Source organism: Rhipicephalus microplus, chromosome 5 (genome assembly GCF_043290135.1).
Source record: "Rhipicephalus microplus isolate Deutch F79 chromosome 5, USDA_Rmic, whole genome shotgun sequence".
In the NCBI taxonomy this organism is placed as follows: domain Eukaryota; kingdom Metazoa; phylum Arthropoda; class Arachnida; order Ixodida; family Ixodidae; genus Rhipicephalus; species Rhipicephalus microplus.
In genome coordinates, this window is record NC_134704.1 from 95,193,317 (window position 1) to 95,220,014 (window position 26,698).

At 49.6% G+C, this 26,698-nt stretch overlaps 1 protein-coding gene across 1 annotated transcript in view; it reads right to left on the bottom strand.

Moving 5' to 3' along the window:
• LOC119174329 (Fas-associated factor 2) overlaps positions 1–26,698 on the bottom strand; it is an 89,874-nt gene that overhangs the window by 25,676 nt on the left and 37,500 nt on the right. Inside the window, exon 10 of the mRNA XM_037425186.2 lies at positions 253–424. Within this exon, the coding sequence (XP_037281083.2) occupies positions 253–424 (172 nt within the window). The remainder of the gene's footprint in view (positions 1–252; positions 425–26,698) is intronic.

Consider the following 26,698-nt stretch of genomic DNA (forward strand, 5'->3'; position numbering starts at 1 on the left):
CTTCGTTATAGCCGATGTTGCTTTATATCTGGGTTCGTGATACCGAGGTTTGAGTGCATCCGGGTTCGTTATGCCGAGGTATCAGTTTAGTATGTAAGTGCCAAGCGAGTTCGGCACAGTTATGCGATCCTGGGGATAGACATTGCCCCAGCTTCCAACAGTCTGCATCCATGCACAGAGCCAAGGTTGCCTACACAACACACAAGGCAGCTGACACAACACTAATCAAGTGAGCTTGCGACCGAGTCTGACCTCTTTCCTTTGCTGCTCTTGGAGGGCTTGCTCCCGCTGGCGCTGCTCCTCCTCCTGTTGCCGCCTGACCTCCTCGAGGCGCCGCCTCTCTTTCTCTTGGTCAGCGAGCAATGAGGCCTGGTATGCCTCGTCTTGTTGCTGCCGCAAGCTCTGCGTCAAGGACCGCTCGTCCCTGTGTCCACAAGATAGAGAGAGAGAAAAGTGCCTGAGCAGAGGACTAATGATTATTGTAATCAAGTGAGTAATGTCAAGCAAGTTGCTGATTACTTTCCCGATTACCTTTGACTAAATATATAACAATATCGCTACTGCCCTTGTGCCATAAAGGTTGGCTAGAAAAGGAAAGAAAGATAACAAAGACAAGTTCTGCTGTATGCTAAACCCAGAGCGAGGGAACAAGGTAGGCCTACAGCAAAGCCACATAGCATCCGAACATAAAGCAGTGGGTTAGCGCATAACTGGTGAACTATTGAAGCAACGTCATTGCTTTTAAAAATATTACAGTTGAGCTTTTTTACAGTTGAACACTTTTATGAGAGACATGCTCCAGGGAGCAGTTCTTGTCACTTACATGAGCTGTCTCTTACAAACAGAGTGCTGCAAATTCACTAATTTTCCGATTAACTCCTATTACAATGCAGGCGCACTGGTGTCTGTTCTTCCCAATTGTATCTTACATCAGTGTGTCTTATAAAGAGGTATAACTGTGTAAGACGGATTGACATGATGATGATGATGATGTTCAATGGCGTAAGAGCCATATCATGGCCAAAGAGCGCCAGTTCATCTTACTAGAGATATGGGCAATGCTTGTGATAAGCGGCTGTATAAGGGCCATAAAATTCCTCGCGCTAAGGCGGGTAAAAACATAGAAGTAATAAAATCATGACCATGCCGTGAAAGGTGTGTGATGTTAATGAATGACAAAAGCTTGTGATAATAAAAGCGATGGTGAACATGTATGGCATTAGCACTAGTGCCTCACTAGTTCACACTCTTGCATCCAAGGGCTGTGAGGAAAGTGCTTTGTTGAGTGTAGCCACCTCACCAGAGACCTGTCTGGAGAAGTGGTGCTACAGAATGCCCAGGTATATGATGTGAAAAGTACAAACTTCGCTTAAATAAGCTAACAATGATTTATGGGTAAAAAGTGGTTCCCTACCGACAAACATTGCAGGATGGAGTGGTATCTGTTGTCAGTAGGGTAACGAAAAGTGTTGTCTTCTCAGGGTGTCTAATTCTTTACACTAGATTAGAATGTGAAGTACGGTGAGTGCTTCTTCACATCTGTCACACAAAGGTGGATCGCCCCAAAACAAAAGAAATGAATGTGTTGTGTGTGTATGTCCTGTTCTCAACATTGAAAGGATTACTTCTGTGTGGCGTGATTTTGATACTGGTGGCCAATGACCAAGTTGCGGCTTGATGACATGCAATTTATTACCCATGTGTGTGTATCCCATGTGCTCTGCCAATAATCCCTGAGCTTTTGTTTTCGAAAAGGTTTCAAGTCGAGTGCAGGTATTCATATTGATGTATCGGTAGCGGTTTGGTTGGCGGATACAGCTAGCTGGTCCACCAGAACGTTGCCTTGAATTTCGCGGTGTCCTGGCACCCAGTAGACTACGACATCCTGCTTGGATGAGTAGACAGTGCATAAGAGCGAATAAAGCGAGACAATGCCAGGATCCTTGTGTTTTTTAGGTGTTTTCAGAGTTTTTACAATGCTTAGGAAATCTGTATGTATTATTGCCTTGTATTGTTCTATTTGTTTAATGTGTTTAACGGCCGCAAGTATTGCATAAGCTTCACCGGTGAAAATGCTTGTATCAGAGTGCACAACGCCAGCTTCCGAAAAGAATGGGCCGCAGGATGCATACGAGACAGAAGTGTTAGACTTCGAACCATCTGTAAAAAAACTCAGGACATGTGTATTTATGTTGTAGTTCAAGAAAGTATGTATGGATATGTGCAATTGATGCATGCTTTGTAACCTCCAAGAAGGACACGTCACAATCTATCACCTGCCACTGCCACGGTGGCAGGCATACTACAGGAGCCATCAAACGGTGTTCAAGTGCCACATCGGTTTCCTTCGCTAGGCCCCTCACACGGAGTGAGTAGGGCTGTCTTATAGAAGGCCGTTTTTCAAACACAGCGAGGCTTGACATGTCATTAATTGTGGAGTGCGATGGCGATCCTTGTCTGCATTTACATTAAGATAATATTTAAAAGACATGTAACATCTTTGAGGTGGGGCGACCATTCATTCGATTCCACGTGCAGGCTTTCCACGAGGCTAGTAGGAAAATCACCCGTAGAGAGGCTGATGCCTAGATGATGAACAGGATCAAGCATTTTAAGCACAGTAGGTGTCGCAGACTGATATGCTATTGCCCCATAGTCTAGGCAGGTACGTATGAGGCTTTCATAAAAATTCATTGAAAACTTCTTGTCACTTCCCCACGTAGTGCGTGACAACACTTTTAGAACATTGATGGCTTTTATGCACTTGTTTTTGAAATACAGTCGAACCTACATATACAGCCCCACTTAAAACGAACATTCACTTAAAACGAACAATATTCGCGTGACCGTGAAAATATACATTGGTTCAATGGCACAAAACCGCACTTACAACGAACGTCTCCGAGCGCCGCTGATCGGTTACAGCGAACGGAGTCAGCAGTCTGCCGACTTCCTGGGAAACCAATTTCGACCACCAATCAGGCATCGGTGAGGAGCCCATACATTCTATTGTTAAACGCCGACCCTGCCTCCACGACCCTCTGGTTGCCACTCTCCCCAACCCATGGAGGAAGGAAAGTTGTATCCTTCATTCACGCCCCGACTGCTTTTGTTTTTTGTTACACACCCCTCCGTCCTTTGTCCCCCCCGTTACTCTGAGCACCCTGCATCGCCAGACGAGGCCCATGTTTTCACACTGCCACCGATCTTTCGAAGATCGGTCGGCCATCTACCAAGTTTTTGATCACTGGTACTGTCGTTGGCGTCGCCGGCCTGGAGTGACCAGACCATTTGCCAACATCGTCAGCCACCGACTGTATCCGATAGTCTGTGTCTAATGCACGCGCATATGCTACCCCACCGGCTCTGATAATTTGGGATTCATTTCGTGTTTAAGACTTGTTCTTGCTCACTTCGCACTCACCTCAGCACGCCTTCCGCGCACGTGCGGAAGCGTGAGAACGGCTGTTAATTTGCGCGGAACGAATAGCTATCTTGGTTGGTGAGCCCACGCAACTCGCCGGCGCAACAAAACGATTTTTTGAACACGGCCGTCGATTCTTCGAACACCGCCGCACACATCGATCCAGGCGGCCATGCTTTGAATTCTGCGCGCACAACCACTCTTTCAAAAAAGTTTTTCTACGTGCGAGTTTTGCAGACCTTTTAAGCGAGCTACCCAACCTGCCTCCTTCTCCCGTGTTTTGGTTTTCAAGGTCGCCCTCCCGCTGCATCCTCCCCTCTCTTTATCGCAACTCCTTGCCCTTCTCTCACAAGTCTGCTCTCCTCTCTGGATCACAACCCCCTCGCCCGTCTCCACCGTTCTGCGACGCCCGCCACGCTGGCTCGAATTAGTTTCGTTTTCTGACTGGAAACGGGCCCAGAGCTGTACCACGCGTTCCGGTATGTGTGTCGCGTGTGCGCGTCTTGCTCGCTCTTGGTGTGCGTGTGTGGTTACGATGGCCGACGGGAGGACTAGCACGCTTTTTCCTGCCGCTCAAAAAAACGTCGAAGGTGTGACCGCTTGGCTTGAGCGTAATCCGCGCGTTAGGTGCCACAATGTGGAGCGCTTGCTCATAGTTATTGACCACCAGGCAGCCAGCTTGCCGCTTCAGGCGTCCCGCTGTGTAGTTGTGGAGACGGTGAATATTTCGTGGGCGGGGGTGATGACTACATGCGCACAAAACTGTTTTCGCAAGGCCGACTTCGTCGACGTCGGGACCGATGCTGAGCCTGTAGCTTCCGAACTGGACCACTGCGGCGGCGATTTGTGGCAGCGCGTCGTCGACTCCGACCTGGGAGAGCAAGTGGGACATCTGTTGCGATGGTTTAATTACGGCCGATGATGATGCCAACACTGCGGATCCGTACATGAATTGGGGCATTGTGAATGAAGTACATGGCGAGAGCGATTTGGAGGAATCGGATAGCGAGAATGACGATACTTTGGAGCCAGTGCCTCGCGCAGCTTATGCCACGGGCCTCGACGAACGAGCACTCTGCCGTTTTAAATGAACTCAAGACCGCACTTATCGCTTCTGGTCTTCAAAACACATGCATCACGGATTTTTAGGGCAAAAAATTTATGCTTTCACTTGCAACTTTTTCAAAAAATATGTTTCATTTACTACGAACTTCGGGATAGAGCGAACGGATGCCGCGTCACGTTCAGGTTCGTTATAAGCGGGCTCAATTGTACTTGATGTGTGGTATGAATATTAGCTTAGTGTCCAATATTAGGCCTAAGAATTTATGTTCAGTATTAACAGAAAGACGTTGTCCATGCAGTTGAATATCAGGTTCGGAATGAAGGCCTGTCTTCCTGGAAAACAAGACACACGTGCTTTTCGGAGCATTCAGCCGGAACCCGTTTTCTTATGCCCAATTGGAGACTTTGTTCGGACCAAGCTGAACCTGCTGCTCACACATGGCCAGATTACAAGACTTAAAACCAAACTGGACGTCGTCGAAATATGTGCAGTAAAACATATTTCGAGGAATAGACAAGCACAAAGAATTCGTTTTGATAATAAAGAGTGTGCAGTTAAGTACACCACCTTGCGGCACTCCCGTTTCTTGGACAAATGTTTGGGAAAGAACGCAGCCCACTTGGACACGGAATGTCCTATTTGACAAGTAACTTTCGATTATGCTAAACATTCTTCCATGCAAGCCAAAATGAGACAGGTCTTTTAATATTCCAAAGCACCATGTTGTATCGTAAGCCTTTTCGATATCGAGGAACACAGAGAGAAAATATTGTTTGTGGACGAAAGCGTCTCTGATCTGTGCCTCGATACGAACAAGGTGGTCAGTGGTGGATCTACCCTCTCGAAACCTGCACTGAGATGGGTCAAGTAAATTGTTTGTTCCAAGAAAATTTACGAGCCCGCAATTTATCATTTTTTCGAAGACTTTGCACAAGCAGCTTGTAAGTGCAATAGGCCTATAACTCTAAACTGAAGAAGGGTCCTTGCCCTCTTTCAATATGGGAATAATAATAGCCTCTTTCCAGGAAGCAGGGATAGTGCCACAAAACCAGATAGCATTGTACAAAGTAAGGTATTCTTGTGTTTCGATTGGTAGGTTTTTTAACATTTCATACACCACACGGTCATAACCTGGGGCAGAAATACTGCAGGAGTTAAGAGATGTTTGGAGCTTAGCTAAACAGAAGCTTGGTTATATGCCTCGTATCTAGTACATTTGCGTTCGAGTTTCTGCTTTTCTATTCTTGTTCTGTATTTTTGGCAAGCATCAGTATAGTGTGACGAGCTGGACACCCGTTCGAAGTGTGCACCGAGGAAGTTTGCCTGATCTCAGGTATCACCCTGTGTGTTTACAAGTAAGAGTGTGTGTACATGTCTTCCTGCTACCCCACCAACCATGTTCCAGACTTTAGCCTCCTGTGTGTTGTGGAGATAGGTTTGCACAGGGCTTACCTACTATGCGCAACCATGTAGGAATGCGACGTCCTCCACTGCCGCTGCGTGTGAAGACGTTGCGGCCGGGTTTGTCGTTTTCTCCGGCACGGCGCAGAAACCACGCACGAGGCAGGATAACAACAACAAGCGGTTTATTAATCCAAGATGCAGCACAGTGCGACACTCATGGGCTTGCAGGCCATATAGGGAACTCCACACGACCGAGCAAGTACGCTTGCCTAGGGCGCTACGACTCCCGCACAAGGGCCGAAGTTGAACGCACGAACGAGAAGCCGCCTGCTAAGCAGCGCGTCAACCTCTCGTGGAGGCCCGAGAGCATCTACCGCGATGAGCGAATCGTCGGGCGTAACACAGCTCGTAGGAGAGGAGTATGTCACGCGCGCCCAATGGGAAATGGCGCTGCGTTGTGACATAGGCCCGCGCAGCGCACCAGCATAGCGTGCTTGGACATGCCAGCGCGGGAAGAAGCCGACGGTTGACTGGCCGAGACCAAGAGGCGCCCTGGCAGTCATCTTGGCAGATGCCGCTGCTTATGCGCGCCCGGCCTACGCTGGTGGCACGCGTGCGGCAGCTGGCGAATGAGGCGCCAGGTAGGAGGGCGCTCTCGATTCCCACATCCCCCTCCTAAGACCGAGGCCGCCCTAAAGACGCCGTAATGACAGCATCCACCGACACCGAAAAAACTGAGGTTCAGGTCCATGCCGTCCACGAGATCGTCGGGCGCCCCGGTGTCTTCGTTCGGCGGCGTCTCAGCAGGAGGCTGGGGTCGCAGGAGGGCGGTGGACACCACCGCAGCGATGGCCGACTTGAATGAAGAGTCCATGACGAGCGCCGCCACGACCGCCTGAACAGAGTCGGTCGACAGGGCAGGTTGAAGGCCCGGGCCAGGCGGCACCGCCGAAGTGGACATGACCACAGGGGCACCGCCGGACTTCGCTCGGTGAACCCTCGAACGGAGGTGGGTAGCCTCGTGCACCAGCAGGACACCACAAGCGTCGCAGTAGGAGGCCTCAGGAACAGGCAGCATCGAGGCATCTCCGGAAGCGTCAAGCAGGTCCGGAAGGGTGCGTCCGCGGAAAGGACGCGGGACGGACTCGGGGTCTAACCCCACCCAGACTTTGCGTTGCTTGGACCAGCGACGAGTCCACACGAAGGCGACCGGGGCCTCAGTGCCATGTTGGAACGTCCACGTAGCGACTTCACGACGAGGCGGTGTCTTGTTAGCCAAGGCCAGGGGAGCATTCGACGGAGGCGGCATGGACGCGGCCGATGCCTGCGGAACGACCGAGCGCGTGGCTGGTCTCCCGGGCTTTTTCTTGGAGGAACGGGCCATCGAGAAGGACATAACGAAAGCTGGGGTGTCGGTGAAAAGCCGAAACGCAACTGAAGGTGCGGCCCCGGTAGCGCGACAGGCTGGCCCAATAAAGAGAGCCTACCCCGTGGGATTGAAGATTGCGTGAACCAATAGGGCGCACACTTCCCTTCTCCCGCCAACTACGCGGAAGATACCCAGTGAGAGAGTGAGCCACCGGGGAAAAGGCTTTTCTCTCTCAAGCAGCCGGGAGCCCTGAGAACCAGGTGGATATTCCGCGCGCAATGCGTGTAATGATGTTACCACGGAGAAAGCTCGCCAGGTAGCCGTTACTGTTGCTGCTGGATGGACTCTCGCACAGCAGCTATAATCTCCGCTCCCTTACATGGAGGGGATAACGTCCCGCTACATGCCGGGGGAGAAAATCAGCTTAACTGCTTGTTCGCAGGTTGCACCGGTGGCGTCGTTTGGAACCAGCCTTATCCCGGTTTCCTTGTGGTTCGGTGACCGCCTCACCCTCTCCGAAGTCGTTGCTGCGGGCAACGAAAAATTTGAGATCGGAGACGTTAACTGGACCACCGGCTGGTCTCCCTTGGGAGTCAGCCAGCTTGTATACCAGGGGTGACACTTTGGTGTGCACTTGGTATGGGCCCAACCACTTGGTCGAAAGGGAGGCCGAGATGCCTTTGACGGCGTCACTCAAGACGTGATTGCGCCTGAGGACGAGATCACTGACATCGTAACGGACATCCCGATGCGACCGGTCGTATTGAGCCTTCTGACCAGCTCGCACTTTTGCCAGGTTGGAACGCGCCAGGTCGAGAGCCCCGTCCATCCGTGAGCGCAGTTCCGCCGCGTAGCCAGACGGGCTGACCTTCGCGGCGCTTGCCCCGCCGCCGCCCCGTAGGACGCGGTCCATGGGCAGCTCTTTCCCAAAGTTGAGGAAAGCGGGCGTGTACCCTGTCGAGCGATTGACCGTAGACCGTAAGGAGAGGCCGATCTCGTTAAGACAAGCATCCCAGTGCCTGTGTTGCTGCGCAAAGGCTGTCAGCAAGGGCTTGAGGTTCCGGTTGATCCGCTCGGTCGGGTTGACCTGTGGGTGATACATGGTTTTTTTATGGTGCTTAATGCCAAAGGCAGCACACGCATCCACAAATACCTTGCCCGTGAAATAGGACACATTGTCCGTGATCAACTCCGCCGCAAAGCCAAAGCGGGTAAAGACCTCGGTCAACTTGTCCCAGATAACGCGTGCCGTTAACTTCAGAAGGGGAAACAGTTCGACCCACTTCGTGAAGTGATCTGTGACAGCCAGGAGAAAAACATGGCCTTTCCGGCTTCTTGGGAAAGGTCCCATAATGTCACAGGCCACGACCTGCCAAGGTTGCTGGCTGTCGATCGGCTGCATGAGCCCGGGAGGCTTGCCCCCGCGAGGCTTTACGCATTGGCCCACGCGGCATGAGCGGGCGTAGTGAAGGGCGTCGCGCTTCATGCCAGGTCAGGTAGCGCAGCGGCCCAACTTTTGAAAAGTCTTAAGGCCACTCGCGTGTCCGGCAAACCGCGAGTGGTGGAAATAATCTAAGGTGGCTTTTCTTAGACTGCGGGGTATCACCACCTTGAAAGACTCCTGGGGAGCTTCTTCAGATGGGACATAGCGCAGGAGAACGCCGTCGGCATCAAGCAGGTACGAGTCCAACGTGCCCGCAGCAATACCAGCCTGCGTACAGCACTCGGCGCCAACCGCAATACCAGCTGTCTGTTCACTCCTGGCGGCTTGACCGCCACGCTCCGCTTGGGAGCTCAGCTCTTTGAGCTCGTCAATGATGTGTTGACAAAACGGATCGTTTGAGCAGCTCCTCTCTGCTAAAGACGATACCGGTCGACGTGACAGGGTCTACCAGGTATGCGTCCTCACCCGAGGCTGTAGACTCGAAAGTCACTTCGGCATCAGGGTTCACGCCTTTGGACCCTTTGGAGCCAGAGGGCCCGGGGTCTACTTGATGCGATTGCTCTCGGGAGTGGCGGACACAAGTGTCGGACGCCGAAACGGGGGCACGCGACAAGGCGTCAGCCACGGCGTTCGAACTCCCTTTTCGGTAGCGCAAAACAAAGTTGTACCGCTGCAAGGTCAACGCCCAGCGCGCGAGGCAGCCCGAGGGCTCGCGCAAGCGCTTAAGCCAGGTGAGTGCCATGTGGTCCGTTTCCACCACGAATGGCATGCCGTCGACATAGCAGTCGAACTTCCGGAGAGCAAAAACTATAGAGACATTCCCTTTCTGTGACGCTATAGTTACGTTCGGTGGTGTTAAGTGACCGGCTCGCAAAGGCGACTGGCCGGAGGACGCTGTCGTGCTCCTGAAGGAGTACCGCGCCGAGACCCAGGTCGCTCGCGTTCGCTTGGACAACGAACCTCCTGTTCAGGTCGGGCAGCTTTAACTCGGCTGTGGCCACTAGAGCTTCGGAAAGCGCCTCGAAGGCTCGCTCTTGTTCTGGCCCCCAGCTCCATCGTGCCGACTTTTTCAAGAGTGCAGTCAAGGGCGCTTGGAGGGCTGCACAGTTTGGGATGAACTGTCGATAGTAGTTCACCATGCCCAAAAAGCGCCTCAGGCCCTGAATGTTTGCCGGCGTCGAGTACTCCACAATGGCCCGTACCTTCTCCTCGCACGGCAGAACACGACCACTCTGAATGGTAAAGCCTAATAGTGAGATGCGAGTCTCAGCTATTTGAGCTTTCTTCGGGTTCAAAGTCAACCCGGCGGCACGCAACCTCCCGAGGACATCCTCCAAGTGATGAAGGTGTTCCTCGAACGTTCGAGAGAAGATGACGATGTCGTCGAGGTACGCCATGGCGTGTTGCCATTTAGCGTCCCCTAGAATGCAGTCTATCAATCTTTGAAATGTAGCTGCAGCTCCAGAGCAGTCAAAAGGCATGCCGGTAAACTCGTACAAACCTCTGTGAGAGGTGAACGCAGTTTTCTCCGCGTCCCCTTGCTCCATCTGAACCTGTAGGTAAACGCGGCTAGCATCCAAGGTGCTGAAGTAGCAAGCACCGCCTAGAGCAGCCACGATCGAGTCGTTAGGCATAGGATAAGCATCCTTTCTCATGATCTCATTCAGCCGGCGGTAGTCCACACAGAGCCGATGAGAGCCGTCTCTTTTGGGGACCATTACCACCGGTGAACCCCAAGGACTGTTTGAGCATTGGACAACTCCGGTCTCAACTAACTCATCCAGTGCCTGGTCAATCGCTTTCCTCTTTGCAGCACTAACGGGGCGAGGATTGCATTTCCACGGTTGTGCGTCGCCTGTGTCAATCCGGTGCCTCACCAGAGAAGTGCAACCCGGGGGTTCTGTGAACGTGTCGCTGAAACGTGTCAACAGCGACGACAGGCGTGCTCTCGCGTTTCGACAAGCTGTCCGGCAAAGGCAGCAGCGAGCCATTCGAGTTGCTGCTTAGCGGGGGGGGGGGGGGGGGGGGGAGGGGTCACTGGCATAGCCAAGACCTCGTTCACCCCGGCAGCATTATGCTCGAGGGAAAGCTGTACGCACGGACCGTTTTCCACTGCGCCGGCCAAAGGACCAGTTTTGGCGTCGTAAGGGGAGACGCGGGCTGCGGGGGCAACGCTTGGTCTCCTTTCCTCCTTCCTCCTCGTGGCGTCCGGTGACTTACTGGCAGCCGAGACCAAGGGAGGTGGAGCGAAAGGCCGTAGGGCGCCGAACGGGCCATCCCTGTAGCCTCCGCTTGCGACGTCAATCCCGATACCTGTGCGCATGAGAAAGTCACGACCGAGAATCACAGGCATGGAAAGACCAGGGAGATGCACAAAGCGCTGTTGGCGTGCGCGATTCTCCCAACGCACAACCAACCGCGCAGCGCCGCACGAGGTGGCGTTACCGCTGGCGAGGTGGAAGGCAGTGTTGCAAGCTCGAATGCGGACAGAGCGGTCGCGCAAATGAGCCCTAACCTCTTCGCCGAACAGCGAGATAGAAGCCCCGCTATCCAGCAACGCCGCAAACTCTCGACCAGCGATCGTAAGGGCGATGAACGGCGCCGGCGTGGCTGGAATGTCATGTCCAGCGCGACACGCCATCGGTGCCAGAGGTTGTGTTACACTCCCGTGCTCTCTTACTGCTACAGCCGCCGGCAAGGGGGAGCTCACCGACGGCTCACCTCGTTCCCGACGGGCGAGGAGGCCGTTGTGTCGGTTGGGGCGCGTTGCACTCACGCACGGTGTGACCACGCTCACGGCAACGAAAGCAGACAACGCCTTTTCCTCCAACAGGGGGGGATTTCGGCGATCCTTTCGAGCTACGAGGTGTCCGTTCCCTAGCCGCAGTGGGGGCTGCGCGATCCGATATCCCCTCGTGCAGCGGAGCACGGGGTTTCCGTTATTGTTAACGCTGCCGGGCAACGGTGGCCGTCTGGGCCTACGAGTACGGGTCCAAAGCACGGTCCGACACATCGAGCACGTCTCGGTCTCTCGCGGCAGAGGCCGCTTCATGGTTCGGGGATCCCTAGTGTGACAAGTCACGACCAGCCCACGCGCAACGAGGCACGAGAGACGCGGACGGCGGTGACGGCGGGCGATAGGCTCGCGCCGCCAGAATGTCGCCCTGAATACACTTCGCATCAGATGCCAGCTCGTTTAGGTCACGATAACGGGCGCTCTGAAGGTAAGCGGCGAAGGTTGGATGAGCCTGACGTATAGCTCGCTCCACCTTCTCGGCGTCTAATGTCGTAGGATCGGCAAGGAGGTAGAGCTTCTGCAAAGCCCGAACGTACTCGAGAAGAGATTCGTCGGGATGCTTTGTGCGAAGCTCTAACTCGCGACGCATGCGGTGCTCGTATTCAGGAAGAAGGAATCCGCTACGGAAGAGCGCCCTAAACTCCTACATCGAGCGAGCTTGGTGGCCGAGGAGCCGGTACCACCTCACCGCTTGGACTGTCAGCGACACAAGCAATACAGAGCCAAGCATAACGCTGTCGCTCAGCCGCGTAGCCTGCTGATAGCGGTGCAGCGCCTCGAGGTACTCTGTGGCACTGATGCGGTTCGAATAACCGCTGTACTCAGGCAGAGGTACCCTTAAGCTACTTGTAACGCTTGGCTGAGGGGACTCGGGGTCTCCCTTTAAAGCACAAGGCTGCGAGCGAACCGCCACGCAACTGTGGCGCAGCTCGTAAACGTTGGAGCGAACCGCTTCCAACGTTTACGAGCTGCGCCACAGTTGCGTGCAGCGGTGATTGCTCCGAGGCGGGCGTGGCCGTAACAGGTGCGCGCGCCTGTTCCCCAACATGTGCATTCGATTGAAAAGGGCCAGTACACGGCATGGAGGAGGGGTAGGGTTTGCGCTCCGACTGGTGCTTGAGGCCTCACACGACTGGCAAACTGGTCGACAGCGGAGCACGGTGGCCCATGTCCGTCGAAAGCGTCGCCCACGCGAGTCTCAGGCCAGCGAGAGTCGGTGAACGCTGCGACATTGTCGGTTAAGTGAGCAGGCTCGCGAACGACATCGTCAACCCTTTGCGCTTGCGACCACGACGGGTCAATAAGCGCGTTCCCGCCAACACCTGAGTGCTCCCGGTAGGAAGGACTGGGTGCGGCGATGTGAGCTGTCAACCGTGCTGCTGACGGGAAAAGGCCAGCGAGCGGAAACTGCGCTAGAGCAGGCCCGTAAGTGCGTGTGTCTCGAACAGCTGATACAGCCCGTTACTGGCTTGGCTAGGACTGTGGTCCTCGTTCAAGCGACTCGCATCACCGTAAGGGACCCCGAAAAAGGGATCTCTCCCGGTAAACGAAAGCGGAGGGTCGCCGAGAGGGCCGTACCTCGTGCTGTTGCAGCGGTCCGCCTCGAACATATCAAGTCCGTCGCCACAGGATAGAACAGGAACGAGCCCCTCGAAGGGGTCTGCTCTGAAGCCATGCCGAAACCAAGTTGGCCGCCAGTTATGTGGAGATAGGTTTGCACAAGGCTTACCTACTATGCGCAACCGTGTAGGGATGCGACGTCCTCCACTGCCGCTGCGTGCGAAGACGTTGCGGCCGGGTTTGTCGTTTTCTCCGGCACGGCGCAGAAACCTTGCATGAGGCAGGATAACAACAACAACGAGTTTATTAACCCAAGATGCAGCACAGTGCGACACTCACGGGCTTGCAGGCCGTATAAGGAACTCCACAAGACCAAGCAAGTACGCTTGCCTAGGGCGCTACGACTCCCGCACAAGGGCCAAAGTCGAACCCATGAACGAGAAGCCGCCTGCTAAGCAGCGCGTCAACCTCTTGTGGAGGCCGGAGAGCATCTACCGCGATGAGCGAATCGTCAGGCGCAACACACCTCGTAGGAGAGGAGGATGCCACGCGCGCCCAATGGGAAATGGCGCTGCGTTGTGACGTAGGCCCGCACAGTGCACCAGCGTAGCGTGCCCGGACATGCCAGCGCGGGAAGAAGCCGACGGTTGACTGGCCGAGACCAAGAGGCGCCCTGGCAGCTATCTTGGCGGATGCCGGTGCTTATGCGCGCCCGGGCTACGCTGGTGGCGCGCGTCCGGCAGCTGGGGAATGAGGCGCCAGGTAGGAGGGCGCTCTCGATTCCCATAGTGTATGAATTGATCCCTGACAACAACTTCTCCCAGCTTCCTCTTCTGGCCTGCCGACGCATTATCCTGCCTTGAGACTTCATTTTCTTGAAGATGTCAAGGTTTTCGACTCTGTGAGTTCCGAAGCAAGTGGTCACTTCCGTACGGAGTACTGATGACTTTCTACTGGAGTAAAGGCACAAGAGACGGAGATACTATGCTAAGGTCTATGGAGGAGTAGGTATTATTAGCGAGATTATAATATGTTGGTTCTTTTCTTTTTAGGATACGCGCTCGATGAGAGAAGGAACTGTTTAATCAGTCGACCTCGCGCAACGCAATGAGAGTCACCCCATAGCCTGCTATGTGCATTAATGTCTCCAAGGAGAACACAAGGCTCCGGAAGTTCATCAATTAAAGAGTGTAAATCATGTTTTTGCAGCTGATAGCTAGGCGGAATGTAAATAGTGCAAATTGTGATCAGTTTATCAAAAAGAACAGCTCGAACAGCCACTGCCTCAAGGAATGTTGGGAGTTGTGTGTGCATGCAATCTCTTATCACTATAACGGCAACACCTCCGGATGATGTCGTGGCATTATCACGGTCCTTCCGGAAAATAATGTATTTATGAAAAAAGTTGGTATGTTTTGAATTTAGGTGTGTTTCTTGTACACACAGCACTTTTGGTGAGTGTTCGTGTAAAAGTTCTTGGACGTCGTCAAGGTTTCTGAGAAGGCCCCTGATGTTCCATTGTATAATTTCCGAGTGTTCATTATGAATGTAAAGTAGTGCTGTGTGTACGAAAAACGAGTGGCTGTTTAGGCGGGAGTTTGAGTTCGTGTAATAGTGCCGTCTCCAGGCCCTGTTATCTGCTTTTTTTGTTTTCTTGGCGCGTTTCAAGGAGCCACCCCACTCTTTCGGCACCAAGGGTACTGCCTCGTCAGAGGCACTGGATGCCCGCACGTGCGAGCTGGTAGTTTTGGGCCTCGCCTGGTCAGGTGAGGCCTTGGGACCTGAGGACCCTGGAGTCTCCGGACTCTGTTCGGGAGTAGGTGGTGTAGTCTGGACTACAGCCACCTTGGGGCATATGCCACAAGCACCGGCTCGTTATGCGCGGGCCGAAGGAGTAGGGAGGGCTGATGCGGCGGTGCCCCCTGACGTACCGCATCAGCATATATTGGGCCATAGAATGGCGAGACCCTTTTCCTTGCTTCCTTAAATGAAATGTTCTCCTTCACCTTCTATGTAATTATCTCTTCTTCTTTCTTCCAGTATGTGCAGGAGCGGGAATATACGGCATGGTTTCCTTCACAGTTAACACAGTGTGGCGGTTGTTTGCTGCTCTCAGACACGTGGCCCAAGACTCCACATTATGCACAAGTCTGGCGACCACGACAGCTTTTAGAGCCATGGCCATACCTTTGGCATTGGATGCAATGACGAGGGCTTGGTATGTATGGCCTGAGAGAGGTCTTCGTGTACTCTGTTTGAATGGACTTCGGCAGTTTACTGGAAACAAATGTGAGTATTAAGTGTATTGTAGGCGTTTTCTTGTTATCTCCTCCGATGATAATTCTCTGTGTATAGGTCACATTTTGGCTCTTAAAGAGACGGCTGTTTATTCAGATAAGCCTGTGGCTGGCTAGCCGAAAGTGAAATTACAGTAATACACACTGGCACTGATAGCGGCTAACAAAGCGTTGATCAACTGACAAGCGGTGACACACATCGAATTTTCAGCGTTACCACTAGCGGCCACTGTATTTATGCGATTGTAGGTCAACCCATTTTGTTTGAATTGAAAATCAGAAATTGGGGGAGGGAGGGTCGATTTAGAATTGAAAACGAGTTTCAGTTGTGGAGTCTATCTGAAAATTATTTCCAAGTAGTTCCACAAAGCTAGCTTTCTTGCAGAGCTTTTAAGCACTGCCATGAAGCGGCCTTCGCACATTAGTGGCTACACAGTGTGTTAAAAAATAATAAATAAATAGAATGTGCTCGTGTTCCTCTCTTTTTTTTATGCCGTGCCATTTCGGGCGGTCGACCTACATTCGAGTGGACTTATAATCCTGTAAATAGGGTATTCTTGACAAAACGATCAGCAACAATGGAGAATTTCTAGAACACTGAGCCGTGGTTTGCGCTGACAGTCTTTGTGGGCGTGAACCGAATACAGCAAGAGTGAAAATAAAAAACACTCGTGGCAATGCCTCCCACTGAAAAAGCATCGTCCTAATGCTTACAGAAAAATAAGAGGGGGAAAGGGTGCAATAATAACAATAATAGAGCCCGAATGTACTATTAACAATAAGTGATTCATATATGGGGTTTAACGTCCCAAAATCACCGTAATTAACAATAGTGTAAGCAACAAAGAAACAACAAAGAAAAAGTTTTCAAGTTTGCTAATGCGCATAATACGGCTTTAGACGCACGACATGGACAACTCCAGGTCGTGCACGACGCCGTTGACAGTTTTCATGACTCTTTGTTCGTGGACAGCTGTGCTGTTGCGAAGCTGTATATTTAAATAAAAAAGGCTTTCTTTTCTCGACTTTTACAATGATTTTCACTAGCTCGGCAGGTGCAAAAAGCTTTTTACGGCACTTCTACAAAGTTTTGAGGAAAGATATTTTGGAATAAAATAGAAAAAGGGCTGCCGAAACCGAAAATATGATTTAAAAAAAATCAATTTTTTCATGCCTGTGATGTAGTAGATTGGAAAATGCAAGCATAGCAGACAACAGTGCCACACCACCTACAAGATGACAAGAATGAAGGGGCATTGAAGCGCGCTCAATGAAAAAAGAAGAGAAGGCGCTCGCGCAGAACGAAGCTGTTCGGACGTCAACAAGACGACGCATGGGAGCCTAGGGCGATGATCCCGCAACTACGCGCGAGATTCGAAAAGCCGGGTTCCTGTCCTCGAGCCATTGACGTCCTCGGGGCAGGGCGTGTCGGCATGGCCAGGTACGAGTTTTGGATGAGTGGTCCTGCGGACATCTCCAGTACGGCGAGCGCCCTCGAAAGGCCAGAGCTGCCGACCACGTCCAACGATCCGACGTCGCTGACAGTGTGTGGCTACGCCTAGGCCTGGTGATGCCCTCTACAATGGTATGCTGACCTGTCCACCCAAGCAACGACTGCATCCGAGCACGCAACGGGCCCCACTTCAACGCACCGGGCTACGGCACGGACTGTGAGACTGTTTACTCTTTTTATATGTGTGTGAACCGTGTGCGTGTACGACGTATGTTACTGTATTTGCAATGATTTTCTCTCGTCCAATATAACTTCATTTTGTGTTCCGCACTGCCTCCATCTTCCTCGCATCACAGGCCTTGCTACGTGACGAACCTAACCATTACTTATCTGGCGTCCGCGATACAGGACTACTCTTGTTACATCTAAGAAGAACATCACATCGCATATGTGTGTGTGACGGTCGATGATGAAGGCAGATAAGCTGACGGCAATCGAAAAGGAATTGGGGTTAAGTGGCTCAGCACTGAAAGATTGAATGGACCAAGAATGCGCACGCGAAAAAGAGGCACGTGACACTCGTCTGGCTGAACGAAATGCCGCGAAAGAAGCCGAGGCAGAGGCAGTCCCTAGAATAAAATCAGAGAAGGAAGTTCTTGAGCTCAAGTTAAAGGAGCACTGACATCAAATTTACTCATGCCAAGATTTTTGCGTCAGCGAGTAGCTATAGACCCTGTAGCAACGATTCCGAACCGAAAATGCAACTGAGGGATGAATAACAATTTCTTTTATTGATTTTTGTTACTGGGATTTAGCACTATTCAAAAATGGCTGATGCAACCTTAAAGGCTGATGCAACCTTAAATGATATTGTTAATATCAACAAGTCGGTAAAATTTATAATATATGCTGATGATGCCACGGTCTTGTTTTCCGGCGCAGATACAGATAGGTTGATAGAAAGTTGTAATCGTTTCTTTTGCAATATTACATCATGGTCACTATCAAATAAACTTAAAATTAACCCTAAGAAAACGAAGGTTATAATATTTAGAGCTAGAAATAAATTTCTGAACGTTAAACAAGATATTATTTGTGCAGATCAAAAAATAGATATTGTAGAAGAACATAAAATTCTCGGTGTAACATTTTCATCTCATCTAAGTTGGGACTCTCACGTAAGTCATTTATGCAAGAAACTTTCTTTTACAGCGGGAGCTCTGTCGCGTTGTCGAGAAATTCTCCCTACACAAATAAAAGTCAGCATATATCAAGCACTGTTTCAATCACATATAAGTTACTGCAGTCTGGTTTGGCTTACTACAACTCAACGCAACATCAACAGAATATTGGTTTTGCAGAAGAAAGCTGTCCGTCACATTGCCAACACTGGTTATTTATCACCGACATCGACATATTTTCGCAAGTACAGTATAATTAAAATCCAATATATGTACGAGTTCCGTATCCTACGATCATTTTACATATGTTCTTCTTCATTTAAACAATTTATCGAGTTAACTGCTGCACTGCAACGCAACAGTCATGCTATCAATACTCGTAATGTAGGAGGATGGCTCATACCGCGCTTTCGCACTGACTATAAACTGCAGTCATTGAAATATAACCTCCCATGCATTCTTAAAAAGCATAATCATTTACATAAACCTGCGCTAAATACATTACGTGAAATATTTCTGAATTACTAATGTATTTCAATTATTTGTTAATGTTGTACTACATTTCACTGTATATTGTTGTATATGATTAGCTATCATGCTTTCTATTATTATATTGTGTTGATATTAGTGTTTCATGTAGTTTACTGCTAGAATTACAGGTGTACTATTTGCTTGTACTATTACAGGTGTACTATTGACTGTGTTCCTTGTACTTGTAGTATTAAAAATTTCTTTTCTGTAAATAAATTTTGGTATTCTGTTGGTCTTGTTCGTTGTTAGAGATGTGTTTTAGTCAAAAAATCATTCCCTGTTACGCTTACACAGATATTGTTATATGCTTTGTTTTTGTAAATATTTTTGTACAATGTGTGATATATCTTGTAATTTGGTGCAAATATTTTTACCGGTCACTTGTTGCCATGTCATTGGTCTTCTGGGCCCTAGTCAAGCTGTTTCATTACAGCTTTTAGCCCAGGAGACCATCCAGAATGTAATGTTTTCGTTTATTCTGGAAATAAAAGAAATAAGAAATAAGAAATAAATAAGAAATAAGGTGCGTCAACAGGTAGCACAACTACAGGGCAGCTTACCGAGAGTGCGCCCATAGGCACCACACAGAGCTACCAAAGTCCACATAAACTCATCCCAGCCTTTAACGAGAAACGCGATGAGCTGGACGCATATATACAGCGATTTGAGCGCGTCGCTACTAGTCAAGACTGGCCGCAAGACAAATGGGCCCTATCACTAAGCCTTTGCTTGACAGGAGAAGCCTTGAGTGTAGTTGGTAGGATGGCAGCTGAACATGCCTCGGACTACGTAACGTTGAAGAAAACACTATTACAACGATTTAGGTTCACAGAAGAAGGCTATCAGACAAAATTCCGATCAGCAATACCAGACAATTCTGAAATGGGCACGCAGTTTGCCGGGCGCCTATTAGGTTATTTTGACCATTGGCAAGAAATGGCCAAGACAAAACGGACCCACGATGCTCTGCGAGACAAAATTGTCTATGAGCAGTTTCTCGCACAATGCCACGAGAAAGTCGCTGTGTTTCTTGAAGAAAGAAACTGTGAAGGCCATGAAAAACTTGCGGAGGCTACAGACCACTACTTGGAGGCCCTGGGGTTGATTAACCTTGGCTAATGTAAAGGTGACATCCTGAGCAAGCCCCCAGATATAACTCGAACGTCTGAGCGGCAAGACGATAAAGAGAGACCGCAGTGTTTCCTTTCTAACAAAAAGGGTCACAGAGCTGCTGATTGCTGGACCAACACAAAGGGTCCGGGTACAAAGCCATCTTTTTGTGGAAAGTGTCGCCACACCGGGCACAAAACGGGTGACTGCCCCAAAAAGGCCAACAGTGTAGAAAAGGCATCATGCTCTTTACAACAAAGAGATAAAACCAAGGTAATTAATCCAGAGTCGCAGGCTTTCCTTTGTGTTCCTTATAGTCCAGAGTGCACGGAAACGCACCCGGCCAAACTGAAGGAAAAATCGATGCCCACGGGCGAAGGCGCACTTGAAGGACATCTGGCAACAGTACTGCGAGATACCGGATGCGATTCAATCATAGTAAAAAGGCCTTTCGTGGCAGATAGCAAGCTGACTGAAAACATTTCCTCCGTTTGCCTCTGGGATGGACGGTTGATGAAGCTTCCTGAAGTGCACGTGGAAATTTTTTCACCTTTCTTCACTGGCAAAACTCGAGCTCTTTGTATGGATACTCCTTTATATGATGTTGTCTTGGGAAATGTGGAAGGCGTTCGAAATGCTCACAATCCTGATAACGATTGGAAGAGCAGTCTTTACACCCGGAACACTGCAGAAGACTATTCTGGCGCAGAAAATTCTGGTTCTGCACACGGACCCTTGTATGCAAAGTCTTCGACGTCGGCTGCAAAGAAAACACGTTTCAAGACAAATGTTGCTGCAGTAAACCGACAGGCAGGAAATCCATCTACTCCCGGCTCCAGTTATTAACCCCTTGGATATAAGCCCACAGGACTTCAAAATCAAACAGGAGGAAGACAGCAGCCTGCAGAAATGCTTCGAAGCCGTTAACAAAGAGGTCAAGACAAGGTTCGCTAAAATATTGTTCTTTTTGAATGACGGAATCCTCTTTCGCATGTACACCCTTCACTCTAAGAGGCAGGTAGATCAGCTTGTGGTACCAAGGTGCCTCCGACATTTTGTGATGAAAATGGCCCATGAAGGGATACTTTCAGGCCATCAGGGAATTAAACGAACCACAGACCGGGTACCCGAAGAATTCTACTGGCCAGGGGTTCAGTCAGACATCACACGATTTGTTAAATCATGTGACATATGTCAAAGAACTATTCCCAAGCACTTGGTGGGCCGTGTGCAACTCGGCAGCACTCCTATAATTGACACCCCGTTCAAGAGAGTAGCCATTGATATCGTGGGTTCATTATCACCGATGTCAGAGGGCGGAAACAAATACGTACTGACAATGGTGGACATGGCAACGCGTTATCCCGATGCTGTAGCACTGCCAAGCATTGAGACGAAGAAAGTCGCTGAGGTGCTTCTGGAGATGTTTTCTCGTGAAAGAGTCCCACGGGAGATAATCAGTGACAGAGGCACGTCATTCTCGTCATGTCTAATGAAAGAGCTAAGCCGACTTCTTTCCTTAAAACAACATCAAACAACCCCGTATCATCCCATGGCTGATGGCCTCGTAGAGAGGTTCAACGGTACCCTGAAACAAACGATAAGAAGATTGTGTCAGGAGAGTACAAAGAAATGGAACCGGTACTTGGCACCCTTACTGTTTGCTCATCGCGAAGTTCCCCAGTCGAGCTTAGGCTTCTCCCTGTTCGACTAGCTCTACGGTCGTTACGTCAGAGGTCCCCTGGCGATATTGAAAGAATTATGGGCCGCTGATTGTAGTACAAGAAACACATTATTCTACATAAACCTACTGAATATGTATGAGGAACGGCTGCCTGCACCACCCCATGAAGCATCAGCTGTTTGCCAGGCGGATGACACTGAAAGTGACGAGCTACCATGCGTACCATTCCAACTAAAGAAATTGTCAGCCGACGTAACCATATCGCAGTCACTTATTTCTACCCAGCACGGGCAAGTCACCAACTTATTGACCAGGTACGACAATGTATTTACGAATGTTCCTGGCGAAACGCACCTCGTACAGTGCAAGCTAAGATTGACCACGGATAAACCCGTAAGCATACGGCCATACCCTATGCCATTCACTACTCAAGAAGCGGTACAGAAATAAATAGCAGACATGCTACCACAAGGCATTATAGAACCATTGGAGTCTGCTTACAATTCATCTATAGTAGTTGTGAAGAAGGACGGAACGATGCGTTTGTGCATCGATTTCAGACAACTTAACAAGGTTATAGTCGATAATAACGAGCCTATGCCCCGTGTAGACATCATCTTTGGTCAGCTTAGACAAGCAAAATACTTTTCATAGTTTGACTTCATTAAGTGCTACTGGCAGGTTCCCACGGAACAAGGCTGCTTTTTCGACAGAATGACTAATGACTGCTTTTTCGACAGAATCAGGACTGTATCAATTTAGATTCATGCCGTTTGGTATTAAAACCGCCCCAGCTGTGTTTAACCGCCTCATGAGGAAAGTGGTAGCAGACATACCGCACGTTTCTTACTACTTTGACGATGTGTTCATTGCTACTGAAACCTGGGCTGAACATGTAGCTATACTTGAGTCTTTTATCAAGCAAGTTCGCGAGGCTGGTTTGATCATTCGGCCAACAAAGAGCGAGATTGGTCAAGAGTCCGTCAAATTTTTCGGTCATCTTGTTGAGCAAGGCGTTATTCGACCACAGGTCGTAACGGTCGACAATATACAGGCTGCAAAGCGCCCACAAACTAAAAAAGAAGTACGCCCGTTCTTGGGCCTTACAGGTTATTACAGATATTTCGTGAACAACTACTCTGAAGTTTCTTATCCACTGAATGAATTCACCAAAAAGAGAGCCTATAACAAAGTACTCTGGGGAGAACAAGAACAGAAGTGCTTTGATGGACTCAAGGTTTTGCTATCTACAGCACCCATTCTAAAAGCACCTGATTTTTCAAAACCGTTTGTACTCTGGACTGATGCATCATCGAGAAGTGTAGGTGCCATACTCATGCAGCGTCACGAAGGAATACTGCAGTCAGTGTCATACGCAAGCCGTAGACAACAACTACGTGAAGCTGCTTACGCTACAGTAGAGTGAGAGGCCATGGCTCTTATGTGGGCGGTCCGGAAATTTCACATCTACTTATTCGGACGCACATTCATCCTGCAGAGTGACCATAAACCGCTTGTGTACATCAAGTCGGCCAAGCATGTGAACAGCTGTGTGTTACGGTGAACCTCATTCTTATGGAGTACGACTTTTCGGTCGAGTATATAAAAGACAGCGACAATATAGGCGCAGATTACATGAGCCGTTTGCCAACTCCGTGAGCAACGTCTGCATTAAGAATTAATGTCCCGTGGTAATAATGGCTTGCGATGTGAACCTTACAGTGCGATACAAGTATCATGACGCTTTAGGTCTGTGACTTTTTTTTTTTTTTCTGGTGTGTACTTTTGTGATCGAATGTGCCAGGTGTGCGAGGCTCAGAACTGCTATAATGCACAGTGGTGCTTACTTGTGTGTTTCCGTCTGCGAACCAACGTGTCCCCAGTGCGCTCAAGTTCTTCAACCGAAGAATTTTTTTAATTGGGGGTGATGCGATGTAGTAGATTAGAAATTGCGAGCATAGCAGACGACAGTGCCACACCACCTGGAAGGTGACAAGAATGAAGGGGCATTGAAGCGCGCTCAATGAAAAAAGAAGAGAAGGCGCTCGCGCAGAACGAAGCTGTTTGGACACCGACAAGATGACAGAAGGGAGCCTAGGGCGAACCCGCAACTACGTGTGTGGTTTGAAAGGCTGGGTTCCTGTTTTCGAGCCATTGACGTCCTCGGGGCAGGGCGTGTCGGCGTGGCCAGGTATGAGTTCTGGGTGAGTGGTCCTGCGGACATCTTCGGTACGGTGAGCATTCTCGAAAGACCAGAGCTGCCGATCACGCCCAGCGAGCCGATGTCACTGACAGCGTGCGGCTATGCCTAGACCTGGTGATGCCCTCTAAAACGGTATGCTGACCTGTGCACTCAAGCGACGACTGCATCCGAGCATGCAACGGGACACACTTCAAGGCATCGGGCTACGACACAGACTGCAAGACTGTTTACTCTTTTCTTATGTGTGTGAACTGCGTGCAAGACGTATGTTACTGTATTTGCAATAGTTTTCTTTCCAATATAACTTCATTTTGTGTTCCGCACTGTCTCAATCTTCCTCACGTCACACGCCTTGCTACGTGACGAACCTAACCATGACAATGCCACATGGAGAATAAATCTGTACATGACTCGCAATTCTCTACGGTTATAACAGACCCATTCAGTGTTTCCATAAAAGTCTGTAGTAACAATACTTGGATTCTACGTACTCCTTTTAGAACAGACGAAAATCCTCATCACTATGGAGGTCTGATGTAATGAGGTTATAGTCTACCTCAGGGTCGCCTGTGTTAGGTCTGCCGTAAAAGTCGTACGTTTGCCTGTGGTGAGGACCTCCGGAGCTCCATGATGCAGGATTATGTTCAAGACGAAGAACTTTGCTACCTCAGCGGCACTACCTCTGGGCAGAGCCCTTGTGTCAGCGTAGCGGGTGAGGTAGTCAGTAGCAACAATGATCCATTTGTTTAAAATACTCATCGTTGGGAAAGGCCCCAATATGGCAATATGCGCCTACATCAAATAGCGGTCGATAAAAAAATGAGAACATGGTACACTGCTTATAAGAGACACCTCATGCAAAGGACAAGGACTGCTCCCTGGTGCACGTCTCTGATAGAGCTCAGATTATTTATAACCTAACCACTTTCAGTACAGGACTGGTAGCAATGAAATTCTTTTTGGCTCCAGTTTGTCCTCCCACAGAACTTCATGTCTATGCAAACCACTTACTAAACTGTACCTTGAGATGAAAGACCAAGTTATAATGCAGCCGCCAGGAAATTCTCAGAAAAGCGAGGGAGCGCGTACGCTTCTCAGTGAATGTGCACCAGCCAGGGAGAGCACGACGCTGGCATTGCAAGGAATGAGGGGTCGCAGAGTGAATGAACAAGGAGCAAGAGGAGAAAAAAAAGAAGAAAATGGGTCGAAGGAGGTTAGGTGGTGCACCAGCGAGATGTGGGCACTTGTTGTGAAGAAGAGATGCAGTTATGACAAAGAAGCCTTTGCCCACTTTACTGCGCCACTTGTCATTTGGCAACCACAGCTCCGAACAGGTGCCCATGTCCACATTAGGTGCATGTTAGCACTGTTTGCCACTTAGTTTTCTGCAGGGCAAATAGCTGTGCCGTAGCAGAGCGCAGATATTGCAAGTGCGACATCGACTTGCCCCCCATCAGGAGGTACTGACACCTTTTTCGAAGGTGATTTTTACACCACAATACATCTCTCCCGTTCACAGAGACAACTATAAGCACGTGTGAAACTCTGCTAACGCTGCCAAGGTTTTTATCTTTTTATGTTGAAGTTAGTTTTCCAATGGCACACCTACCAACATTGACACTAACTTGACGTCAGGATACAGTACAAATTCCAGCAACTCCACACAGTAGTCTGGCAAGTTGTGACGACGTCAGGAACCGAAAATTCCAACATGGTTGCTTGCACATCACTAACGAAGCCACAGTGCGAAACGGCCGTGGAAATGTCACAATATCTTCCACGAGCACGTGATGGAAAGCTCATATAGTGTTGTGACTAAAGCTCTGCGAATAGCAAAATTTCGGGTGCAAAGCCAGTCTGAATACTGGAGTGCGAGTACGAATCAAATCGAATATTTTGCTAATATTTCTAGCATACTGTATTTTCCCGTAATTAACTCACCTTTTTCTTCAGAAAAGTTGGCGCCAATTTGGAGGGAGGGTTTATGGCGCGGGAGCAAAAAGTCACGCGAATTATAACAGCAAAAATTTCGTGTGACGGCTTTGCTTGTTATGGCTTGTAAAATGCGCGACAAATCTTTTTTGTAGCCTGAAGCTCTTTTTGTTTCTTCCCATAATGAAAACGCACGTATCAACGTTGGAGAGTCGTCTAACCGCTCGGTTCTCGTGCTTCAGCGCATGCTGTTGGTAACCAGCCATGTAGCTAGCGTACTGGCCGAACACGCCCTGTACAGCAGGTGTCCCAATTAAGTTCACAACGACAAACCCGACAACAAAATGCAGCGTCAGATGGCAGTGCACAGTTGCGGTAGACGCTGTGGGTGCACAATGCGCCGCCGGCGCCATAGTCGGCGCAGTGGGTGCGGTTGCGCTTTGCATGGATTCCAAGATGGCACGCGCACAACATGTTTCTTAGGAGGCCACATGCTTTGTTTTTGTGCTGCTGTGCTTGCGTGGCAGTATCAGCAAAGAGGTTTCTCCTGCATTCGACAAATAACGCTTTGCCGCAAAAAGCGTGGCTTTCAAAATTGATGTCGTCCATGCTCACACTGCTTGCAACTGTTTAGAATGTTTGCGAAACTATGTTTCGGCTTTTATTGCCTTGTTAATTTGTGATATAACAGCTTAATTTAACATTGTTTACGATAGTCAATGGCACTGGCTATTACATCGAAATAACATGAGCAGATACTTAAGCTTTTTTTTCATTTTTTTTCAAAGACCAAGGCTTACGATGGGTTTCTTATGTGAGTGGGTTCATTACGCGAGTAAATACGGTATTCTTCTGATACTTTAACGTAAAAATTACAGAAAAAATGTTGTAGAGAATTTCTAGGCATATCCTTATGATATAGCTAGGTTGATAAGCATTGGTGGGGTGTTGTTTTATCAAGTATGAAACAATGCAGAAGTTAAATTGTATTTAGGTACATTATTTGGGGCAACCAAAGTGTTGTCGACAACACTTTACATGTGACAGGCTAGGGTGCTATTTCCTCAGCCTCTCCACCCTTCAACGTCTGTGGTGTGCTTCCTTCGAGTCCGGAGTTCGAAATCTGCCTTGTAGACGTCAATATATAAGAATATCTGAAATTTTGGATGCCGCTGCAGTAGTTCCAATTCACGGATACGAATGACATAGAGCTGCGGTTACATGAAGAATAAAGAAAAACTTC